Source organism: Melopsittacus undulatus, chromosome 6 (assembly GCF_012275295.1).
Source record: "Melopsittacus undulatus isolate bMelUnd1 chromosome 6, bMelUnd1.mat.Z, whole genome shotgun sequence".
NCBI lineage: Eukaryota > Metazoa > Chordata > Aves > Psittaciformes > Psittaculidae > Melopsittacus > Melopsittacus undulatus.
The window spans coordinates 59,395,940-59,421,047 of record NC_047532.1 but is presented as its reverse complement, the minus strand read 5'-3'; the positions used below and the strand labels follow the sequence as shown (position 1 = coordinate 59,421,047).

The following is a 25,108-nucleotide window of genomic DNA, read 5'->3' as shown; positions in this document are numbered from 1 at the left end:
AAACTATAGTGTTACATAGGTTAAATAATTAAGTGCTTTATATCCTCACATCTTGACCCATGGTGACGTGTTGTTGATCCACTGCTGAAGGCCATGCATAACAATGGCTGTTTGGTTTTTTAGTTTAAAAATAATGAAGAGGAGCTGTAGCAATAGGACAAAGGGTAATAGGTTAAAACTTAAACAGTAAGGGTTTCACTATAAGGGTGGTGAGTCTGTGGAACAGGTTGGCCAAAGAAACTGTGGCTGCCCCATCCCTGGCAGTGTTTGAGGCTGGGCTGGACAGGGCTTGGAGAAACCTGCTCTAGTGGAAGTTGTTCCTGCCATTGCTTGTGGGTTGTAACTAGATGAGCTTTAAGCTTCCTTCCATCTCTAACCATTCTATGATTATGAAATTTGGAAAATGCAAATCGTATTTTAATGCAAATTCACACTATTATATTTTGTTCTTAGTTGAAAAAGTTGAGAGAAAAAATCTGCAATAACAAGTGTGTTTTATGTGAACATTTCCCCTCCTCTTGCTATGATAGTTGAAGATACTTGTTTTGCATATATTATTCAAAACTATCTTCCACTTCCACTAACGTGCTTAATTTCTCTGCAACAGGGCCCTAAAGGAGACGCAGGATTCTCTCCAGGACAGGCGAAACGTGGAGAAAAGGTAATATTTTCTTAGTTATAGAGATATGTTTTGTCTGTCCTATTCTTTTGTTGAAGTTTTGGTTAATATTCAGACAAGCTATAGCAGCACAATACTTTGTATTTATTGTGATGCTGGTGTATTTTGACAATTATGTGAGGCTAGCCAATGCAGGCAGAAGTGATATAATGAGCCAGAGAAAATAAAAAACTATAGTCAAAGCTGAAACTTAAATAATATCTCAATTTCACTTACAAAAGTATAAGAAAACAATTTAAAAGAATGTACTTTTAGAACAGTGTAATTGAATTCAGTTCGCCCTAGTATAACAACGTACAGATTCCAGTTTTCTTTAATATGTTGCATTAGTTCAGGCAGTTGTTTAAGGTAAAATCTGGTGATGACAAGTGCACACATTATTGCATGTTGTGTTGTATCTAACCACTCTCTTAACAGACTCTTGATGCTAAGATTTGTCCTTTCACTTCAGGTATTTCCTGCTTTAGCCAAACTAGTGTTTGCTCTCTCTGCCAAAAATATCTGAGTATAGATATTTAAAATGGTTCTTCATAGAACTTGTGGGCTTGAAAGCTTGTGTCTTTCAGTTTTAGATCACAAATCTACTGACTGTGTATGAGACTTTATAATGAATGTGATAATACTGAAAATGTATTTGCATGTTTTCATTATAGTGTGATAGCTATGCTATATCTTTTAGAATAGCTTGTATTTATGCTAGGTTTTATTAAGAGCATTTGCTAGTAATTCAGTTTTGGAATGTTTGTGCTAAGTTGAAAGCACTGTAGGAGTTAAGGACCAATATCCATAATTAAGCAAGCATTAGCAAATAGCTTTTTTTTTTTTACTAGCTTCTGATGTACATATAATCAATTATTTGTTTATAATGCATACATTTTGTCAAACCCTAAAATTCACAAATATGTTTTCAATGTTAAAGAGCTAATGAGCAGAATCCAGAAATGTGTCTGTTCACACACTGATAAGAAAATTAAATGCAGCTTTAGTAGAAATAGCAACATTATTTTAATCTAACCAGCTTTTGCTTTTGGCAGTCTATTCATAGTGTTGGGAGCTCTGTGTGTCTAAATGAAACTCAAACTATATTCTTTGGCATAAGCCCAAGCTGCCATAGAGCAGTCTAATGCCCACCCATGTATATGTATGACCTACACCTAAGTACATGTAAGATGCATCTATAATCAAAAAGCTATGGGATTGATATGCATTTTTACAGTTCTCACTATTTTAGGATCTTAATTTTTCATGCAAGTCAAATTTGCTCAGCCTGAGAAATGGACTTGAATTTACTTTGACAACTCACTTTCAGGATCTGTCCCTTGTGTCACTGAGTTTGAATTTGGGCACTAATCCTGAAAGAGTCTCTTCACTGTCAGTCCTGAGCAAGGAAAAAAGAACCAAAACAGTCTTCTCCTCTCCCACATCTGCAACAGCCAGATAAATATGCATCTTTTTTCCATCTCCCTGGCATTCAATATGCTCTAATTTTTATTCACACCACCATGTAGTTGCAAGCTTAAAGAAGTTGAATGAGAATTGCTATATGCCACTGTAAGCCATATGCCAGCATAACACCTTTGGTTTAGGCAGTATATGCACCATAACGGTGCTCTGATTTCTGGTTAAGGATTGTTGGCATAACAGGAACACAAACAATAAACAGTAATAGTTATATTAATTTATTTATTTGAGGTGAAACAACTCACTTCTAAGGAGGGGGTTACTTCAAGAATTGTACAGCTTTTTCACTTCCATTTATGTTGGCTAAAAGTAAATGTGAGATTGTGAACTAAGTCTATTCCAGCCATGATTCAGCCATGTTGTAAGATGCAGGAGCATGCACATTGCACCAGGTGGTCACAGTTGAGGAATTGTTGTCTTTTCAATTTTATTCCTCTTAAAAAAACTATAAAATTAAAAAAAAAAATCTGTGCCTGATCAAACAACATTAGCTGTTACTTCATACTGAATGTCCAAGAATGCAAAGAAGATATGAAGCCCTACATGTTTATAGCCCTGTATCATGTTTCAATGAGACATAGTGATTCTACATGTTTTTGTTGTACAGGGTGATCCAGGCTCCATAGGTTTTCCAGGCCCACCTGGGGTCAAGGGCCAAAAGGTAAGGTTCTGTTTCTATTATTGTGTAACCCTCTGTGGTGCAAATCAGTGGCCATTGGGTGGATGTGTGCTGATTATGAGGTGACAGAAAGGCTTTGGACCTGCTGTTGGTACTCTGACCTGTCTACTGTGTCAGGCACCAGGGCAAACAGTGCAAAACCTTCCAATGCAGCTAAATTAAGTGATACCACAATAGAATGTAAATCATAGTTGCTTAGGTTGGTGTCCTTCAAAAGGCATGGCATGCCCCTGCTCCAGGAGAATAGGTAGTAGGGAAGACAGGCTTGCCTGCAAGATAGAGCCATTTTTATTATACAATAGATACATAAATTTTATTAAATTTTCAGTAACAGGTTTTTAATTTCTTTTTATGTATTATGCATTTTGTAGTATAGAATAAAGTCTATGGGATCATGTGCTCAGTATTTCTGCACCGATTTATTTGCTTTTTTCCAAATGTCTGCCAGAATTACTAAAATAGTACTCAGGCAGAGTAAGTTCCAATTTTGAATGCTGCATAACATGACATGTTTTAATATGAGAAATGTCAGGTGCCACACTGCATTTAAGAAGTATACCCAAATTATGGCAGTCTTATGTACACAGGAAAGCATAAGGCATACCAAGTAGTTTTCAGAAGGGACCGCAAAGGATGTCAATGAAGGAAGTCAGACAACCTTAAGAAGAGCACAGAATAACTGAGGGAGTGAATATAGTTTATTTGGAATGAGAATTCACCCAGTCTACAAGGCTGCTGTGACTAGTCTGATGATGACAAACTGGTGAGGTGGCAAAAATCAGCAAGAAAGCTGGAGGGAAAGTACTATTAAATGCTGCCTTTGCAGAAGATAGTTTGGTGTTGCAAATGTAATAGAAAAACATGGTGACCAGATAGTGCAGCAGAAATTTGTAGTATGTAACACTAAAGGCAATTGTAAACTGTTCATCAGAAGGATGAAATGAATTGTTAGAAATAGAGGCCATGGTATTTTTTGCCTTAATTTTTGACACAGAGAAGGAATGTTTGTTTAATTGTTGCCTGCTATTGAAACAAAAGAAAAATGTCCCTGCAACACAATTTATATTCAGTGTTATATTTTAAGATGGCTTCAGTCAACATTGTCCTGAGCTTAAAGTGTATGGCAGTTTGGGGTTTTTTTATTTTAGTCTAGTCATTCATTTGTAGAATTGACCAAAACAGGGTAACAGTGCGACTGAAAAAAGGAAGGTATCACTGATATTAACACCAGCAGGAGTGCTACATTTATTTTGCCCCAACACGTGGCTCTCAGGTCTATGAACTGAGAAAATTTATAGCTGTGACAAGAATTTGCATTGCCTCTGTTGAGGGTTAACCTACAGGCCTATGCACCGATAGCTTTTGTATCTGCTGATCTCGGAACACCTTGAAAACCAAATACCGTGCTTTCTTAATTCAGCAGGTTTATAGTTTTGTTCTGAAAGCAAAGTAGGTTTTGTTCTAAAGCTTTTTAGATGGGAAGCAGCTGTCACTTGTTCTGGATGACAGGGCTGATATCTGGGGACAAGGAAATCTTGTGGCCATCCTGCTCTTCTCCTGCCACAGGAATTCACTCCTCCTTTGTGGATTAGAGACTCAGGAGAATAGTGCTCACTTGATCAGTGGAAGTTTTAATCTCTGTTTCCATGTTGTACACATCCAACATTAACTAGAACCATGCTTAAGATAACTTCCGCCTGACCCAGCTTGTAAGAATACCAGCTTTTGAACACCCTCAATATTTAAAAAGTTTAAAGTGCTTCACACTTGTTTTTTTAATGACAAGCCCACAATTTAAGTATCTTTAGTTACTGCTTTTCAATATGTGTAAATAAAATAATGCAATTTCAATATATATAAATAATTCACACTGTTAGCTCATTGTCATCTCAGAAGTTATTTTCAAAGGAATGTGAGCATGAGTAGCTGTGAAGTAAACCAATTACAAGAAAAAAACTGCAGAAAACTAGCTACTTCCATTTTTGTTTTGTACCCCAGCACTACCAGGGCATTGCTGTGGTATTGAATAAATAACGTGTTTCTGATACTCTTTCTCATCCAGGCAAAAAGGGAGATAAAAAAAAAATCCTACATATGAGTTAATGGTGCCCCAAATTCTACTCAGTTTTGACAAGGTTGTGTTAACTGGTTGTGTTAACTGAGCAGTTTCTCAGCAGTGAGATATTTGATAATGAATAAAATCTCGTGTTCTTCCAGTTATCTTTAATAGTATAATACAGATCTGAGTTTGTTTCACAGCAGTTATTTGTGGTCATACTGACTTTTGTCAGTGTTCTCCTGTAAGACCTAGAAATTTGATGGATTTTATTTACTGAATTGAATCTTCCATACCTCATTAACTGGAGTGTTGACTGTGAAGAGCTGAAGTGGAGGGTGTGCTTCAACGCCTGCTGCCTTCCACTGGGCCTGATTGTCCCGTTACAGGGTGGCTGTGGAAGAAACTGTGTTGAACAAGTTTTCTAATCAGAATTTGCCTGATACTGAATTTCCTGTGCAGCGTTATTTGGTGCTTATACAAAAGCATGTGTTATGGAAATTTGAGGCAAATATGCTTATTGTTTTAACTTTTTTGACAAAAATGACTTTTGAGAGATTTTGAGGCCCTCAATGGAATAGAACAGAACTAGTAAACTACTGTTTTGGATTGGAATTGTAAAATTATGTGTTTCTTCATAAAAAGCTGAGAATCTATGGGGCTTTTTTAGTGAGATGGCAAACCAAACATATGTTAATAATCGGGACTCTGGGAACAGATTATTGTGATTGACTTCGTTTTTCATTACATGCCATGTGTCGGAGTATACATCCTTGGGGTTGCATGTAAAATATGCCATATTTCTTATGCCTGTGACACACACTATAAAAAGCCAAGTTTTACTCAGGGTAGGGCTCCAAATTTGTTCTAGCTTAAGAACACAAATTTGCATGTTTGTGAAGTGTTTAGTGCCATGCTTCTTTTAGGCATCTTTTGAAGCAGAGAAGCAATGGCAGGAGATGAGATTTAGTCTGAGGAGAGTGCTGTTTCCAGAACAGTTGCATGATCTCCTATCTGGAGCTGTCTTGACGGGACCATCTCTACACCAGCACTCAAAACTTTTATCAGTCAAGAGACCTCACAGAGCAGAATTCCCTTCCTTTCCCATCTCCCCAAAAAGGGCCTACCTCACTGTACAGACAAAGCGAGTCCTTGGTTGTGCTAGCCAGCATACTGGTGGATATTGTCATCCAAAGGACAATACTGCTGCACATTAATTTGCCTGGGATCATGCCAATAGATTAGAATGACTGTAGTACCTGTGCAATGCAGTGGCTTTTCTGTCACTTTCCATAGATTAGTATTTCTGTATAGCTGATGGCTGTATATAGTGTTATAGCATTAGGTATAACACTTCACCTACTGATTCTTAAATGTTACAGAAAACCTCTTGGCTCTCTATCAAAGTTGCTGGTGTTGTGCCAGATGTGTTTTAATAACACATAGAAATTCTAGTAAAACACAGTGGGCACCAGTAAGATGGAAAGACTTGGCTTAACAGTCCTTGCTGTTAAAATTTAACATCTACATTTTAATATATACAGGCTTCACTCAGTCTGAGTCCCACTGTTCTAGGCATATGGTAGAAGTCAAACACTTAAGTCTCTTCTGAGTCATATTAGTTGGTGGTAAAATTTTTTCCTCTCACGCAGACTTAAGTATTCTTGCAACTTCCTGTGTTTTTGTGACATGCTTCAAGTCTGTATTGCTGTAATTGGACACCTCAAACCTCTCTCTTCCACATTGAGCTTTGAAATCAGAGCATTATTCTTCACTAGAAATTGGGAGGTATTTCATTTATCAAACAAGCACATTTACTTTCATCATAGTTCAGAGCAAACTGGGTCTTATTTAATGGTTAAGCTCAAGAATACAAACAATACAAACCCAAGCTACTAAAAAACTAGGAATTTTAAAAGGATTAGTAATTCAAAGGAAAGGGAAACCCCTAAGAGAAAACTCTCGCTTTGGGGTGATACTCACTTTAGCATAGTTTAACTTCATTCCCAACCAGCATTATGTAAGTCAGAATTAATTAAGGCTGTGTAAGCTCTGAATGAGAATATGGGCATGTGATTCTAAAATATGATTTCAGAGCAGTTTTCCTCTGGCAGAAGTGAGATGTTGTTGTGTAGAAACACGTGCACCAGTTATCAATCATCCTTCTTAAGCTCATAGTTTCTTGTGTGCCTTCTTTTGAGACTGTCCATACAGACATTAATCAGTTAAACTGATCTGCTTTGAAAAGAAACTGTGATAAACTTTTCTGTGATTGTTTCTGTGTTCAGCAGGATTTGTTTTCCTTTTCTCCCTGCACAGAAATAATAAACTACTGAGAGATCTCTCACAGCAACACCTAGTTAAGTTGATTGTTTAAGCATAGAGAGAGGATAAAATTCTAAAATGGATAAAACTCATGCAGAGTGGGCTGGGAGATAAAAAAATATATGGCATTGAGGCCATTTTGAAAGCTAAAGATGAGTTACTGGCTTATGCTGGCATCTAAATTCTGCTTTAGCAATTCAATAAAATCTGACTTTAGACAAGAATTAATGTAGTAAATTGGGATATATCATGTTAACTAGTTTGTTGAATTTCAGCTCTTGGCTATCTGTGTTACAGCTGTTTTGTTCCACCACCCTCACACTTGCCCCAACAGCAGTGCAGACCTGCTTCCTTACATACAGGATAACATATAAATTACTTAATCTACAGGAAAGGATTGAAGCCAGAATGCACTACAATTTTGCAAACTGGCAATGCTCCGCACATGATAAGCAAAATAGAAGGACACGTATGCTTTGTTGAGTTTTGAGAAAATGAGGCCTTTAGGTTTCTTAATGAGTACATCTGTTCTGGATCAAGATTCCTCAAATAGCCTGTAATAGCCTAGGTCAAATTTTGAAGCCTTGCATATATGGTCTTCTATTGTCTAAAATGATCTATCAGCAAGCAAAATAATTCTATTTTTTCATTTTGTATATGATAACAAAATTAATTTCATGCAGAAATACTCTTGTGGTCATGCAGGAGCTTATTAAAAAATTTGGGATACCTGATCTGCTGAAATAGTTGCAGAATTCCTTCTTATTACAGTGGGTCTCAAGTCTCTGCTAATGAGTATCATCATGCCACAAGGCAGCCAGATGTTTGACATCAGCCAAGACACTCCTGCTACTCAATCAATGTCTTTAAGACCAATTTTATGATAGATTTCTATCCAGAATAGGGATTGTTTTGGTCTTTCCCTTTCAAGCTGCAGCTTTTGGAGCTTACATATTCCCAGTACATCTTGCAAGGGATGTGGAGACCAGATATTTGGCTTCTGCGTTGATTGTGTGACTGCTAACAGCTTCTCTTTTAGGCCAGCTTGTCTGGGTATGTTTAGTGCAAAGACATCCAACAAGAAGGTTTCTCTTTCAAGTGTACTGTTGCAGATGGCAGGTTCCGGCTCTATTCTTAATTCTATTTTTAATTTAAGAGCTGAGAAATGCATAGGGAGTGAGGTTTGACAGCTTCATGATTCCAGCACCATAGGGAAGAGGTCTGGGATGCAGAACAGGCTATTCTCCCTACCTGTATAAATTCTGTAATATAAGGGCTGGAATTTGCTCTATGTTAATTTTAAAAAGAGGTATCGTGCTCTGGAAGGTCTGTTTGTCTTGAGAGTGTCCTAATATAGGCTGGGATGACCCTCTATTTACACCCCTTCTGACCTGCCTTGTTCAGAAGGGCCATCATGGCAAGGATTCGAAATGGGGAAATGCAGTGTACCAAATCCAGTTCTTCAGTTTCATCAATAACTGGCAACAGCATCCCATGTAGTTATTTGTTTAAAAGAGTACAAGTCTGGAGCTGTCTTTAAGCATGCTGATACCTAAGAATTTTCTAGACTGCACTAAAGATTTCTTACTTCTTTTTTCTAACTCAGCTTTCATACGAGCTGCTAAATGTAAGCCACACTAATGCTGCAGGCAAACAAGTCAGACAAACAAGTCAGGATAAATTTTTCTTGATAAAGAGAGTTTGGAGTAGGAAAAAAAATTGCCCATTTTATGTGTTTAGCTCTATTTATCACTTATCTGTTTCTCTGCCTGCAGGGTCTTAAAGGTTATGTGGGACTGCAAGGTCCACGGGGTGAGCAGGTAAGTGTTCAAAGCTTAGTATTATACTTTACAGATGAACAATTGAGGGTAGAAGGTGGCATAATCCAAAATAAGTGTTCAGTATAAACAATCAGTGTAAATTACTGGCTGCTTAAGGAAATAATAATAGTTCTTGGGCAAGAATTCAGATTATTTAGAGACCACTGTGGTAAAAAATTATCTAAATGAAATGGAAAAAAGACCAGCTTGTTTTTCTTTAACTGCTACACTAGCCTGGTGGAGGTTGAAGTAATATTCTTGTTAGGGACACAGTTTGGAATCTCTCAAGACCTCAACTGATTTAATGCATTTAAAATCCCTTAGCATTTAGAAAACAAAATGGTTATTTAGTGCTTTTTCTCACTTCCATGTCAGTTGAAGAAGCAGTCTGAATGTAAATTTCAAAGACATCCAATTGCTGATGTGTCTTGTTAAGGTTAATGAGGGTCCTAATGACAGAGTAGATGGAAGCCTAACTCTACTTTTGAATGACACTGACAGAGAAATGGTGATGATAACAGATGATAGGTACCTAAAGGAAGGTGAAAACTGATAAACATCATCCATGACTTCAGTGAGTTTTATACACACATTTGCACTGAATGATGATTTTTATTATAGGCCTACAGGCATTTTTCTGTGGTGACTATAATTTAGCAGTGAGATAAAGAGATAACCAGTGGGAAAAAAAAAAGGCATTCTTAACATTAGGAGAAGTGTCTCCATCTATGAAGAAGTTGCAGGTGAAAACTAATCAGTTGCTACCATGAAGGGAGAAAGTGAAGCTTTTGTGGAAAAGTAGCTCTACTTGGTATGCACATAATCAAGCATCTTAAGTTCCTTCAAAGGCAATTCATTGTCAAGAATGTGAAAGCTGGTGATGTGCAACTGTTTGATATCTTGGTGTTCATTCTTAAATGCTGCTGTAAATAGTTTCCTTCATTATTATTACTTAGAAAATACTCTGATGTAACTTTTAAGAGAACTCTTTGGATACAAGAGTTTTATTTTGCACGTAGCTCTTACTGGTGGTATTTTCAGGCCTGGCTGGTGAAGGTGATGAGTTAGACCACTTACTTGTCATCTGTAGCACCTACCTGTTTTGTAGGTTTTAGAAGCTTGCACAATGATGACAGACATTCCTCTGAATTTGTGAATTGTGAAACAGCTGGTAACTAAGGAAAGGCATTAAAAGATAAGTTGAAAATGCAGTGATTCTACTGTTTGGGGTATTTTTTTGGTTTTTTGTATACCCATATTTAGAGATACAGTTGAGCCAAAATAGGGGACCACAAATCTCAGTTCCATGAACTGTTATAAGGTGAATCACTGTTGGTTGAAAGCAGGTGACAGAATCATCTCAATGGCAGCTTATTTAAGCAAAAAATATTGCAGCCGCTTTTTTTCATCTGCACTTCAAAGCTTTGCTTCCTGAGATTGCTGTTCCCCCATAAATCTGCTCTGAACAGCTTGGAGAGGAAGTCTCGATCCATTGCTATGTTAACACTGACATATGACAGTGAGTGGAAGGGTTAGCCTGGGAGAATGTCCAGTTTATGGACTTGGCTTGTTTAAAATAAAATGAATTGAGCAGTGGTGGGTGGATCCTGCTGTGTCTGGACCCGTAATGGACCCTTGGCATTTGGCACCATTTCAGAAAAGTGTATTTTCTCAAAAATAAACAGGTATGTTAAGTAATAAAACAACAGAAATTGCATTTGGATTTGATTAGGAGAAAGAAGATGGAGAGAAGTTCTGTGCATTTGTGACTAATTCAGTGCTATAATGACCTGATTCAGGGAGAAACAGAAGATTCGGCTTTGTAAAGACATAAGGATTCTTTAATGAAATACATTTGTTCAAATGCTGCTAAGACCAGTGCAGTTACTTCATTACAAGGACCTCTCTCCTGTAGTCCTTCTCAGTTACTCTTTATAAATAGCATCTATATTTTTATTATGGAAATAAGGGATGCACTCTTGTATTTAAAAAAATCTTAGACTACTCTTCTTGTAATCCTCTTTAAAGGATATGTAACTGAAATTGGTGGAGTTACATATGTATGATGAGTTCATTGCAGGGTGTTGCTGTGTAGCTTACTCTAAAAGCAGTTGTTTTCTATGAGCTTAAACTGTGTCACTTGACTAAAAGATCTTTTATTCAAAAAGATAAATGCTAAACCCTAAAATAAATAAACTCCGAAACTTCTAATTTTTTCCCCCCTCTTTTCCCCCCATCTCTTTCCCCCCCCCATCTCTTTCCCCCCCCCATCTCTTTTCCCCCCAGGGAATTCCAGGAATGGCTGGCAACACTGGGGTCATTGGTTACCCTGGCAGGCAGGTGCAGTAACTATACGGATGTCTTTGCAGTTTTGTGGGTGGTCTTGTTTGTTCTTTTCATAAGTACCATATCTAACTCCTTTAGAACTACTAATAGTATTAATATATTTGTTTGCATCCTGTAATTTATCCTTGAAACAGCCCTCTTTCAGAGGTAATGCCCACAAGGTAATGTTGAGTCTCATGACGCTTAAACTTGGATGGGTTAGATGCAGTAAAACTGTACCTTTCTGGAATACATAAATGACATTACCAAAGTACCAAATGTCTGAAAACTTCACACTTCTTCATAAACTTCATGTGGTTCTATGTGTTTTATCTTCATATTTCAAGTCCGGAAGCAATAGGAAACCACCTGTTGTAATGTATTTCCTCCTTGTGTTCATCAGTATATTTACCTCACTGCTGAAATTATTTGTTCAGCCCTTTAGGGAAACAGAACATTAAAAGGTATTTTTCTTTCCCCCTGCCCCATTGAGATATTTGAGAAGGAGAATCACTAAAGCCAGAAAGCAGCTTTCTATAAATACAAGGCACTTACATCTATACTGTTTTTATTTATTTATTTATTTCTGTTTACATCTAAGCTAACAGATACCTCACTCCAGTAATACAAATAAAACATAAAGTAGAAACAGTCATTGTTTTCCCCATATATGGGCCAAATTCAGCAATTGACTTTGTGGTTTTGTGTCTGCTTAAAGGGTGAATTTGACCAATATTCAGTGTTTTATTGGGTAAGGCTTGTAATGGCAATATATTTTAAAATTCCATTACAGTATTTTATATAATAACGATTGATAACATGTTTGTATTTAATCATATAAAATGTTTAGAGCATTTGGACTACATATGCAATTCTGACATTAGCTTGAAAATAATGGGAAATGTGTCCAAATATAAAAGCTTATAAAAAATCCTGTGCGGTTATGTCACTGTAATCACAGATCACTGGGTCTGGAAAAAAAATTTCCTCCCAGAAGAAATAATTTCAATGTAAAGAATTTTTCGGTCATTGTCTAAGTTTCAGGAATGAATTAATGGGACACCTTTCTGATCATGGTCCCAGGGGGCTGCTTGGTGACACCCTCTTCAACCTTAATATATTTAAGACTGTATTGCCAGTTTATAGTTAACAAATGCTGTTGCAGTTCTTTCAAATGCAGTATATCTAATTGTTTAAGATGAAGTACAACTCGTGTCTTTTTGTACTAGGGCTTAGCTGGACCAGAAGGTAACCCAGGTCCTAAGGGTGTAAGGGTAAGTAAGCATTTTAAGAATTTTGGCATGTGTGTCTATTTTTACCCATACATTACATCAGAAGGGGGATGAGGAATTTAATTCAGCTCTGCCAGTTGTATGCCCACTGATCACTATGTTTTTAGAGAACCTACAAATGAGAAAACATAGCATTTCTTTCAAAATACATGTTGTAAGGATTTCAGGGTTGTTTTTTTTTTCTTCTTGAGCAGCATAGAGCAGTCTTCCATTGCTGCTCTTCCTCTTACTTGGAATGCATGCAGACAAGAGAAGGAAAGCAGTAGTAAATGTGGGTGTGTGAGAGCTGGGAGTGAAGAGGAGCGGACGTTTCCTGCCTGAAGCATGATTTTCATAATGGAAGCTGTCAAGAAGGGAGACATATCTGGCATTTGCATTCTGTAACAGCCACAGTAGCTGATAAATGGAAGGTGTCTTGTCACACAGAACCACAAAAGTGATCTTGAGATTTAAAAATGGTTCTGTTGTAGTCATGTATGTCCCAGGGATTAAATGCTCTTAAATGCTCTGCTGAGTCAGGGTTTGCTTTTGATTATTCTTGGAGGTAAAATAGGTTGGCTTTTTTTCCTGAGAGCCTGACTGTTTTGTATCTTGATTTTTTGTATTTTATTTTTGCCTTTTTTCTTTTTTTTTAATAGGCATATGTGCATGCCTACACGTGCTTATGTGTATATAGGTATTTTTTCAGGCTGACTCTCACCATCAGACAGTAGACATGGGTTTCCAGAGATCTGCATGTTGCTGGTTGCACCTAGCATCTGAAGGAGCCTTTTGCTAGGTGTTTTCAGGTGCTCAGCTCATGCTGTGCAAGTTGCTGAGGGCTGTGCCATGTTCTCAGATATCTGTTAAAGTAATCTGTGTTGTTAGATTTGCTGTTGTCCGGTTTTGGTTTGTTTGTTTGCTTTAATGTAGTTACTAGGAAGCCTTTACCTGCAGCAGCTTCTTAAACATATGTCTAGTTTTTGGGGGTGGGTTTTTTGGATGTCAGTTTTCATTACAGTGAAGGGGAAAATTGGTTTGTCAGGATCAAGTGCCAACAGATATCAAACCCTCAGGGATTGTATCTTTTACATTTCTTCAGTTTATTCTTGCTTAGATTCTCAATGCATTTGTCTCGTTCTCCCCTCAACCAAGACATTAAGTGTTCCCACTCACTTCCTGAAAAGTTACTACGTCTCTGTTTACGCAAAGCTAAAAATGGCCAACATACGAGTAATTCTGGGGAAGAACACCTATCAGGTCTTAAGGTTAAATCCTGTCTATGAATTCTACAAGCAACTTCCAATGAAAAATGATGATGCAGTGCTGTTGAGGCAGGCTACTGTACCATGGAGGTGTATAGCAACATCATACAGAGTATCTTCAGAGCTTTAAGTTTAGAACATTCCTGTAAACAATACTCTGCTTATGAGCTGTTTCAAGAAACTGTAAGAAAAGAAAAAAAGTGCCTTTGTTTTCATTACTCTCAAAAGGGCAACCCAAAATCCCAAATCATTACAATTGGAGGACTGGAGAGAGAGAGAGATGAAAGCAAGGGATTCTTTTTTATTACCTAACAATATTTCTGTTCCAATCTCAGCTTGAATCTGATAGAGTTCATCTCTAGTATTATTTTTGTGAATTGTACTATAATTTCTCCTGTGTCAACAGCATGTTTCTGTGTCCATACAGTTGATGATATGAGAGGATCTATTTCTGCCTTTGAGGGGGAGATGGGAGAGAAATGCATTGTGACTGAACTGCAAGAAAAACACTTTGCCTGTGACAGGGTAAACTTTCTGGGACTCTGACATATAGCAGTGATCACACTGTTGTTAAAGATGAGAGCATGTTTTCTGATTTATTTCATGGATAAGATTAACTTCAGCAGCTTTTTTATATTTCATTTATTCTAATAAATAAGGTCCCTAATGCAACTTTATCTTACTATCTTAGTGCTTCTTTATTAATTGATTCCATACCCTTGTAAAAGGCAATTGTTTTTCCTGTTGTTTAGAGAGTAAACCCTAGTCACAAATTTAAGTTGATTAAGCTTCACTGGTACTTTCAAATAAGCCTGAATGTAATCTCTGGGTATTGAACTCACAGCTGACCAATACTGAAGGACAAGCAGTGTTGGTGGGAAGCAGTCTTGTAATCAAGGATTGTTCCTATGTTTTTTAGGGCTTCATTGGACCTCCAGGTGTGGCAGGACAACCAGGACCTGAAGGAGAAAGGGTAGGTTTATTTGGAACATTAATGAAATATTGACATTTGGGTGGTATGTCAGAATGTGGAAAAAATGTACATGGCGTAACCATTCATTTGAATCTTTTTCTGAAAGCAAGACTGATAAGGAAGAAATTAGGGCAACAAGAAAAACTTCTATAAGTAAACTGGGGATAAAGGGAAGAAAAGGGAGAAAGTGGGCCCCTCTGGAAGGAAATGGGAGACCTGGTCACCTGGGACATGGAGAGGGTTGAGGTACTCCATGACTCCTTTTGCCTTAGTCTTCATCAGCACATGTTCCAGTCACCTCCCAAGTCATAGAAGGTGAGGGAAGGGACTGGGAGAATGAAGAAATGCCTGGTGTGGGAAAAGCCTGAAGGTGCGTAAGTCCATGGGACTAGAGCAACCTGGTCTAGTGGAAGGTGTCCCTGCCAGTGGAAGGGTCTTGGAAGTGGATGAACTTTCTGATTCCTTCCAACCCAAACTATTCTGTGATTCTGTGAAATAAATAGGTTATATCTAATTAGTCCAATCATTTAAATGCACTTGTGCTAAAGTTAAATGGGGATCAGCAGCTGTAAATTATTGTTTTAATTTAACCTAGAGCTGAAAGGATTAAGGCTATTTTTTTCTTACCACCAAGGGTCCATAAGAGTATTTTTATTGAAGCAATTTCATTCATTCAGTCATTAATAATTATTTATCAGTTGACAGATGATGTTTGTAATAAACCCAGTCCTGGAAATCTTAATCTCTGTCATTCTCTTGTGCTTGAGTCTTTTCCTGCTTTTCTTAGGCATAAAGGATGTCTGGCCATATAATTTGATGGAATGAGGATACAACCCTTCTTTATAGTTGTTCTGATATGGCCACAATGAAGACAAGCAAAGTTTGTGTTTCTGCCTCCCTGTTATAGGACATTGTCTCTATGATTCTTTGCTAATTCTTTTTTTTTTTTCTATGGTGTTTCTTCTCACACCGTCTTTTCCAACCAAGTGGAGGTTCATTACTTGAATTTAAACTATTGAAGAAAATAAAATCTACTTATGATGGATTATTTCTTTCTCAGGGCATCCCAGGTATTCGTGGGAAAAGAGGTCCTAAAGGGAGACAGGTACAGCTTTTGTTGCTTGTTAAAATTTCTGCTGCCAATGCACCTGTTATTCATTCTGTAGCTTAATCAGCTGAAAAGTTTTAGCTTTAGTTTTTCCATAGGTAACTTTTCATTGGTTTCATTTAGTCCTTTGCAGTACTGAAAAACCTGTGCAGATTACAAATACTAGCTGTTCTGAAGTGAGTAACACTTAACATGATGAGCCTTGTGGCTACTTACCGATACCAGTTACCTGAGGGTTAAAAGATGACAGAAGCACATAAATATATTCTCTGTAATTAGCGTTAGTGCAAGATGCAGACATGATGCAAGTTTTATAAGTCTGATTTTGGTGTTGGTTTCAATGCAAATCAGCTGCTTCTGATGTGTGATATTTCTGGACAGTGGTAAATTAAAGCTGTCCTCTACTTAACATATATTTCTACAGCTGAGAATAAACACAAATCTGCCAAGTATACATTATCAAGGTTTACATATTTCCTGTGGTATATCTTCAACGCAAAGTGCTTGTTTTCTGCTGCAGCCTTATTATTTTAAGTCTTTGAAGCTATTCAGGAGTTTCCAATTTTAACTTCCTTGTGGTTTGAGGTTGGAAATGGCAATAGCAATCTGCAGTTGTGCACTCACTTGCACTGAGAAGTTCAAATGATTTTTACCTAAAATGTTGAACAAGCTTGTTTAGCAGTAGTAGTGTGGCTAACCATCATTTGACCCCTATGTATGCTATGAAAGTTACAAAGAATTCCAAAATCAGTCAAAAAAAGTCACTAACCTATAGGAGAGTTCCTTCTGATATAACAAAACGCAAGCAAGGTATTTTTATGTTGCTAGACTTCTCTTTCTGAAGTTGCTATAAATGCTATAAAATCAGAGAATCTGTTTTGTAGTTATTCAGCTAGGCAGACCAGAGTGCTTCTGTGCTTGTTGACCATATTGTAGCTTACTTATAGTTTGAATCAAAAGGTTTCACTGAGGCTTCTGGTTCCCAGAAAATAGAAATTTGTTTCAGTCTGTAACAGCTGGTGCTGTTCATGCAGTGGTAAGCAGTTATTTTTCAGTTACAATCACAGCACAACTTCTTTCAGTGCCAGGCTGTGCTCTGATAAGGACTTTGATTTATATAAATCAATTTGGAGAAGTTTCACGTAGGTGACAGAGCACCAAAAGCACCTCTGCACAATGCCCATGGTTACCTTCAGTCAGTCCTGGTTCCCGTGCCAGGTCATTTCCTCAACCCCAGATCTTTTCTATGACTAAAGGCTACTAATAAAGGAGCAAAACAAGGGGAGCAATTGCATGGGAACCTGACTTGAAGTACTTTGTTTGGATTGAAAGCTTGGAGAATGTGTGTTATTTTAACCCTTAACAATGATAGCTCTGATGGCAACATCTTTTGGCACAATGTCTGAGAGTTAACAACACTAGTGCTTTGAGGCCTGGCACTGTCACTAAAGGAAATTTGGAATGAGAACTGCATATTGCCTGCAGTCAGGCTCCTCACTGTGTGTTCTAGGATACAACTTATTTCTTTGGACGAAACTTCTGTCAATAATAATCCTTAGGGATGAAAATAACCTGACTGGCAGAGATCCTTTTGAAATAAAACAGATCCTAAATATGAGCTCATTTTTGGGAAGTAGCATTGAAGGACAAGTGGATTGTACAAGGAATTGTACACTTACAATACAAAATGCAGGCTTATTGAGTAGCTACTCATATTTGTAACATCTCTGGCATATATGAAATGGAACAAAATATTCAATTGCCAAAATCTTCATTGTCAAGATTATATAGTGAAGGTTTGTTTGAATTTTAGATTAGATTTGCAATCAATATGCCTTAAAGAAAATACTGCATAGGAACGCATATGTATTCAATTTCTTTCCGTTGTGTTCTTGTATTACAAAAGTTGGCTAGTTCTAATGTATTTTTAATGCATTGTCTGTCCTGTATGATGCATCGTGCTTTTACGTGCATAGTTTGACCACATTTGGGAGAATGTTTTTACATACATTGTTTTCTTCTATGTAGGGTTAGTTACAACCAGTGGTCAATGTGGCAGAACAGACCTTCTAAATTATACCAAAAGTTTCTTAATCAAATCCCTTTTTAACTGTAAAAACAGGTTGTGTTTTATATTACAATTATGAATAGTCATTCTTTGCATGCTTTATAGTAATGTTAAATGATAATATTGATGTAATAAGATACCTGTTGCACAAAAATAGTTTTACGTCAAATTTTGGACTTTTCCAACTCTTCTCCTACGTTGCATTTTCCTTTAATTTTTCTACTAAGAAGTTTTGTCAGCATTAGTTAGAGAATACTGTTGAGAATGGGATTATGATGTCTGTGAGTAGTCTGTCCCTTTCGTAACTCATGCTATGCTGGGCTCCTGCAGTTATATACACTGAACTGTTACATGAACTGCTTATATAATTTGGTGCCTGGTAAAGCATTCTCCATCTCACATTTGATGCCTCATTTGTGTGTTGTCTTTGTGGGTTTGGTTTGGTTTGTTGTGTGCTACAGCTATTCTGTCTCTTTCAATATCTACTGATGGTAGGTAGTACAACCAAAATACTGTGCTATTAAAGAAAGGGTAGCAAGTCAATTTTTGCCTACATCTTTGTCAGCTAGTAGCTTTAAACAACATAGGCCCTGTCAAGTATACGTTCTGCAAGTGTGAAATTTTACAATACATTTTCAGAGTTGTGCAAAAATTTGGCCAGTGGTGCACAGATTGAGAACCAATTAAATCTACTTTATTAACATTAACCTATGAACCTCTACTTTCTAAATGAGGCAGTAACAATATAAAGACCTGTACTGTCATTTCTTACAATTATGGCTATAGATTCTTCTTTGTGACTTCTATGATCAAATCCTGAACAAAAATTGAATTGTGGTGAGAGACCTTCCTATCTTTTGCTTTCCTATATTTGCAGGAGAACATAGAAAAAAAACTCCAATCAAAAGCAACCCAACAGATGGTACAGGGAGTGTTAAGCATATCTCAGATAAATCCACAATATTGTGCATGGTGATGGGAACTAAGAGCCTATAAAGTTGTTCCAACATATTGCATGAGTTTGCTATTAGCTTCATGTGGTTCTTCTAGGAAAATTGTGAGATCTGCCTGGCAATAGTACACTGATAAAAATCTTAAGCAATAAAAATTAATTTTAAATTATAAGTTTTATTTCTATTTTCTAAAAGCCAGACAAAAAGTCTGAAAAACCTAAACCACTTTTCCCAAGCAGCTTGTGCCTTAGCAATGGACAACATCAGAAAGAAGAAAAAACAAACCTAAGAGGAAGCAAGAGAAGTTGGAGCCAGTAAAGTGGTTGTTTAAATCTCTAGGTGTAGAGTGAGGCAAATATTCACATTGCTAGGGACAGTGTTGTGTGAGAAAGATGAAAAAGTTGATTTCTAATGAACATGTGTTACACTGAGACTGCAACCATTAATATCTGGGGAAGAGTAAGGAGAGAACAAAAGACAGATGTTTTAGTGAATGCTGTGGGTAACAGAAAAAATGGAAGTAAAAATACGGAATAGAAAAAGAGACTCCAAGCAAACAGTTCAAGTAACTTTTGTTCAATATTGCTCCTAAAGCACTTCAGTCATCTGATTTTGTCTTATGCTTACATTATGTATAGTTATTTTTTTTTGGTTATGAATTTAGGAGACAAACACCACTGTTCATCTGAACTGTGCAGCTGCTGCTCACTTTCCTCAGTCTCACACTCTGAATCCACGTGCTGATGTCCAATTTCTAATACCTATAGGAATTCATGTTCAAACCACCCTTCATGTCTTGAATAATAAAGAACAAGCTTTCTCTCTTCTGCTTTAGGGTTTTCCAGGTGACTTTGGAAATAGAGGCCCCCCTGGTCTCGATGGGAATCCTGTAAGTATCAGATTGTGTGTTGATTAGCATGGTAAAATTTGTAACACTCTCAAATGGAAAGGCGGCTTTTGCCTCTAAAGTAATGTCTTGAAGTCCGCAGAAAAATTTTGGACTGTTACTTTTCCATGGAAATTGCTAGGATAGAACTGAAGTAAGTAATGGTATAGAAAAGAGAGAAAAGAACCAAAAAGTTGCTGAGAGAACACAGTTTCCACTGCTAACTACCTTGAGAATTGGATGTCTTGCTGTGCTCATTGTATTACTGATGAAGGTTTTGTCTTCAAAAGATCTTGCATGGGCTATACCTTTGCCTTGTTTATTCAAACCATTATTCTAAGATCACCTTAACAAAATGGGAATCCGTGTGCAGCCAGAAACCTAGCTTTCATATGCTTGTTGCTTGTGCATTTGATAGTTGATTTCCTCCTTTGAACTGTTACTGAATACAATTACACTAGTGTGTCATTTAGTGCATTATAATCAGTATGATAACAGCTTTGTCCTTGGCAGCATGTGCAGGCTAAAGTGCTCTCCTGGTACGGTATTCAAACTGTGGCACAGTCACGTCACTTCACTGGCTGGCCTCAAAGGAGCTTTGCTGCCTTGCTGTATTTGTAGGGACTTTGGCTATGGACTCCACACTCAGGTTTCCTTTGATATGAGAAATCAGTGAAAGGGCTTCAGGACAGATAAGCGCACAGCAGTAAGTGCTTGGCAAAAGAGTGGCTGATTTGCATCTGCTTTTGTTGTTGGATGCTCCTTTGGGAACTGCTATCAGTTTTTGTTTAAAGGTTGTTCTGATACTGACCAGAATCAGCAACTAGGCAGAGATGGTGTTGTTTTCTGAAGGCCTGCCCTTCCCTGACACCCATTTTATTTTAGAAGAGTTTACATCAGTTTTGCTGGTTGATTATTGACATTTGGTGTCAGCATTTTTGAACATAGGAAAATAACTACTGTGCATTTATGGTCCCTGAGGCGAAGTTCCCCTTGTGGGACTCTCAGGTGATGTCAGTATAGTGTTTTTCATCTTGAAAGACTTCTGAGGCATTGTGTCACCAGCTGCTTTGCAAATGACATTAAAAGGCTAGTTCTTCCTTCCCCTCCTGGTACTCCCAAGTCTCCTTCCATTCCTGATAAAGCAGACATTGTCTTTCCACAAGATCTGCAGAAAACCAGTACTTTAATAGAAACAAGCTCAAAAAGCCTGGATCTGAAATTACAGACTTGCGCTTCAAATAGAAGCCTGTTTTAACATAAGCACTTGCAAACAAGTTTGTTCTAATCTGCCAAGACAGCTGCTGATCTTACTGCCTTCTCTGACAGGCAGCAACCCTTCTCCCACCTCCCCCAAAACTCACCCTGCAAGGCTTGTTCAGGCAAGGGGCCACAGCTGCAGCTGTAGGGGGCTGCAATGCTAATGGGATATTTACATAGCCTGTTCCTGAGCTGGCAGTGGAGAGCAGGGGCTGCCTGGGAGGCCTGTGGTGGCAGGGACTCGAAGGGAAGACATTTCTTCCTGTGTGCTGACTTGACACTAACGACATTTGTCTTCATGCCTAATTTCTTCTGCATAACTGAGCAATGCCATCCTTCATTTTCACAACACCCTCTCGGTTCTCTGAGGATGTCAGTTTGCCTTGGAAGATGTTGATAGAGCATTCAACTTTCACCTGTGGTTAGTTTGGAGTAGTTTGGAGAAGGTGCTTAGGCACCAGAGGAGGAAGGAGAGTGCAAAGGTGTCCTCTGTGCCATGCTTGGTAGCCATGCCCTCCCTGTTGAACAGCTTCAGAATGGGCTCAGATTTATTTGGCTAAAAATTCCCTTCACTATGGGTGCTTATGTGCTGCAGTGAACCCTCTGTATCATATCCATTGAGTATTAGTTCCCAGGTTTTGGGACAGCCTGGGCAAAGCATGCTGACCTGGAGGTCTACAGATTTCCCCTTTCACACTGGGCAGATAGACTTGGCAACTGTTTTCCAGAGTGGTTTAGCCTCTGCTGAGTTAAAGTTGGGTGCAGCAGAGGCAGTAGTAGAGTACTGTTGAATTTGTTACTTCTACATAAAGTACCAATACTGTCATTTGTATCAAGATATACTTTTCCATGAAGAGAACATAGCCTTTAATTTGCAAAGATCTTTCTGTGACCTGATCTGGTTTCCTATTTACCTTTCAAAGGAATCTTAATAAATTCTTGTGGTGTTTTGCTTTTTTTTTTTTTTTTAATTCTCCCTCCCCAAAAAAAGCTTTTTTCTTCTTTCACTTTAAATGTCATTGTAAAAGAAAATCTCATATTCCTTGGTAATGCAGGAATGATTTTATGGTGCAAGTATCTTGAGATTTGTTTCCACAATCAGGGATTTTAATAAGCATGTTCCCCTGTACAGTGAGAAGCTATCATTTTTCAGGACCTCTATGTAGATCATTTTTGTTTATCTTACCACTGGGAATTGTTTTAAATGCTAAAATTCAGATAATCTAAAATTCCTTTTATTTGAAGGGAATTGTTGGTGGTGTTGGTCCTCCTGGATTTCCAGGACTAAGAGTGAGTATGCTTTATTGCTTCCTTTGATGTGGCTTCATTGGAATATTTATCTTCTATGTTTGTGAAATATTAAAAACAAATATAAAAATCTGGAAATTTTAACAGATTTTGTCTTAGTCATGGTCTTAATTTAAACCACTCTACAAAGCTGCTGTCATATTGTTGGTCTGGAGTATTTCTAAACTTGGTTTGGATTTGTATACTTATTTCTGATCTGGTGTGTCAGGGTTTTTTATTTGCAGTAGCCAAGTTTGCCAGTGTATAACCCTAAAGCCAGTATGACTTTTCAAAAAAGTGCAGTACACACAGACATTTTAACACAGCCCTTATTCATTCCCGTATATGGCTACCAAATTTAAGCAGAATCAGTTCCTGAACAGGGTTGCATTATCTTGTATACAGTATCATATTCAGGTTTTTTAGAGATGTTTTCAGAATATGATGCTCATTATGTAGTTGCAAGCTGTAGCTGTATAAATATACCGGAGAGGCTCTGTGTCAGGAATGAGTCCTACACGGACTGATACTATCATGACATCTATTTTACCCCCTTATTTTAAGTAAATCATGTGCTTACTGATAGGGGACCTGGATTTGATTCTTGATTGTTGGCTCAATCAAGTCTTGCTACCCAACTGTGTTCATAGTTCATAACATGTGGGAGAACATAGCATGTTTGCACTTGAACTAAGAAGGACAGGACTGTCTCCAGTGGTGGGGTTTTTGATATCATAGAATCATAGAATAGTTAGGGTTAGAAAGTACCTTAAGATCATCTAGTTCCAGCCCCCCTGCCATGGGCAGGGACACCTCCCACTAAACCATATCACCCAAGGCTTCATCCAACCTGGCCTTGAACACTGCCAGGGATGGAGCATTCACAACCTCCCTGGGCTACCCACCATCGTAACAGGAAAGAATTTCTGTTATATATAGATGTCTGGAGATCTGAAACATTTTGGTAAATTTGTTATCTTACACTGATGGTCATCTAACTTTTCCTTTGAAGTATAACAGTTGAGTTCCATTATTAATCTTTTTAATGATGCATTCATAACAAAAATTATTCCTATAGGTTGTCCCTTGCTGCTTGTTTGAGATTGTTATGGCATTGCTATAGTGAAGGCACACAAGCTTGGTAAAGGAACCTCTATGGCTTCCAGACTTCAGCGTGCAAACATGACTCATTGCGTTCTTGTCAGCTGATATATGTCAACCAGTTGAATCACTCATGAGTCTAGATGTTGCACTTTTGAGAATTTGCCTTGGATTATAGTTCGCTTTTCTTTTATATGTGGCCATTTTTGGAATTTCATCTCAATGACTTTAATAATTGTACAAATGTGTCTGAGGTTCTTAAAAAAGTCTCTTATCACTTCTAAAAAGATTCTGTTACCAATTATTTTGACTAAAACTTAGCAACTTAGCCCTTGCAGGGTCAAAGCTCCAATATCTATGTTGCTGAGTTGAAGTCACTAACACAGAGAGATTGAATGTCAATAATTCCTTGTGAATTATAGAAATAATTTTCAGTCACCAAAGTCTTTGCCACTTCTATATATCCAAATATAGCCATAATAACTTCTTCAAAGAAAAATGTGATGGCACATTTAGATTTTGACCAGCGTGAAATCAGTAATTGTTTTGCCTGTGAAGTCAATCTCCTGTGAGACTCCTGCACAGTTCCAGCAATGTAAAAAAGATTATGTGCCAATGTGCTCTGCATAATTTGTATCCAAAGTAAAGACAGAAAAGTAAACATAGAAACTGACATTTGTACAAGTACTAAGCTGATTCTTCCTGTCTATAATTTTTAGTTTCATAATATGACAGCTTGAAGCAGACTTTGACAGGGAATGTGCTGATATTCACAACTTTTGTTGTAATTGGAGTTTGACCCACAGACCTGTTGGAAACTTTACATCATCTGCCACAGCTCCATTTGACTGCAAGGAGATAGGGGTCTTTCATGGAGATGAGAGCTCTTTTGATCCCTAAATTTGTGTGTTTGTAGCTGAGGCGCATGTATGTATGCTGAAAACCACTGACATTTTTTGGATGCTGAAATCATTTTGCAAATGAGTTTCTGGACTTAATATAGTTTAGTGCTTGGGGTGACAAATGTGTGAACAAAAATAGGTATGGACAAATTCTTATGATGTAGAAATGTGTCTCCATAAAGATAGTATCATTGTACATCCTTCTGACAGCTTAATATATCTTTATGGATATATTAGGGTGGGTTTAAAGTTATCTTCTCTAATTTAGCCAAGACACATTATCATTATCATAATATGGGGCAGTTAACTCTCTGTGGTAGATAAGACCTTTCTGTTACAGTAAGATTTTGCATTTGAGGAAAATGGCCTGGCAACATTTCTTCCATGTTCCTGAATACACTTTGGGAGGTTCCAAAGCATCAACAAATCTAGTTAGGATTTTGAAATAAGGTCAGAACATGGATAAAGAGGACTTCAGTATCTAGTCTGTGAGTCTTCTGTGGATACTAATATAGTGTATAGGCATCATCAGTAAAATTTACTATCATACATTCCTCTGTGACTCTGCATTACATCATATCAGTTACTCTGGTTCCCACTTTCCCAGTCAGTAAGATAATTGGAAGACCTGTGCTAATGTTACACAGTTTCTTTGCAGGGGACCATTGCGTTCTTTATACCAGAATTTC

General features: G+C 37.6%; 1 protein-coding gene across 1 annotated transcript in view; it reads left to right on the top strand.

The window, feature by feature from the left end:
- The window catches only part of COL24A1 (collagen type XXIV alpha 1 chain), a 139,818-nt gene that overhangs the window by 27,543 nt on the left and 87,167 nt on the right, over nt 1-25,108 (top strand). Inside the window, exons 6-14 of the mRNA XM_005148104.3 lie at nt 608-661; nt 2,748-2,801; nt 8,976-9,020; nt 11,307-11,360; nt 12,575-12,619; nt 14,801-14,854; nt 15,915-15,959; nt 19,819-19,872; nt 22,375-22,419. Coding sequence (XP_005148161.2) covers nt 608-661; nt 2,748-2,801; nt 8,976-9,020; nt 11,307-11,360; nt 12,575-12,619; nt 14,801-14,854; nt 15,915-15,959; nt 19,819-19,872; nt 22,375-22,419 — 450 coding nt within the window. The remainder of the gene's footprint in view (nt 1-607; nt 662-2,747; nt 2,802-8,975; nt 9,021-11,306; nt 11,361-12,574; nt 12,620-14,800; nt 14,855-15,914; nt 15,960-19,818; nt 19,873-22,374; nt 22,420-25,108) is intronic.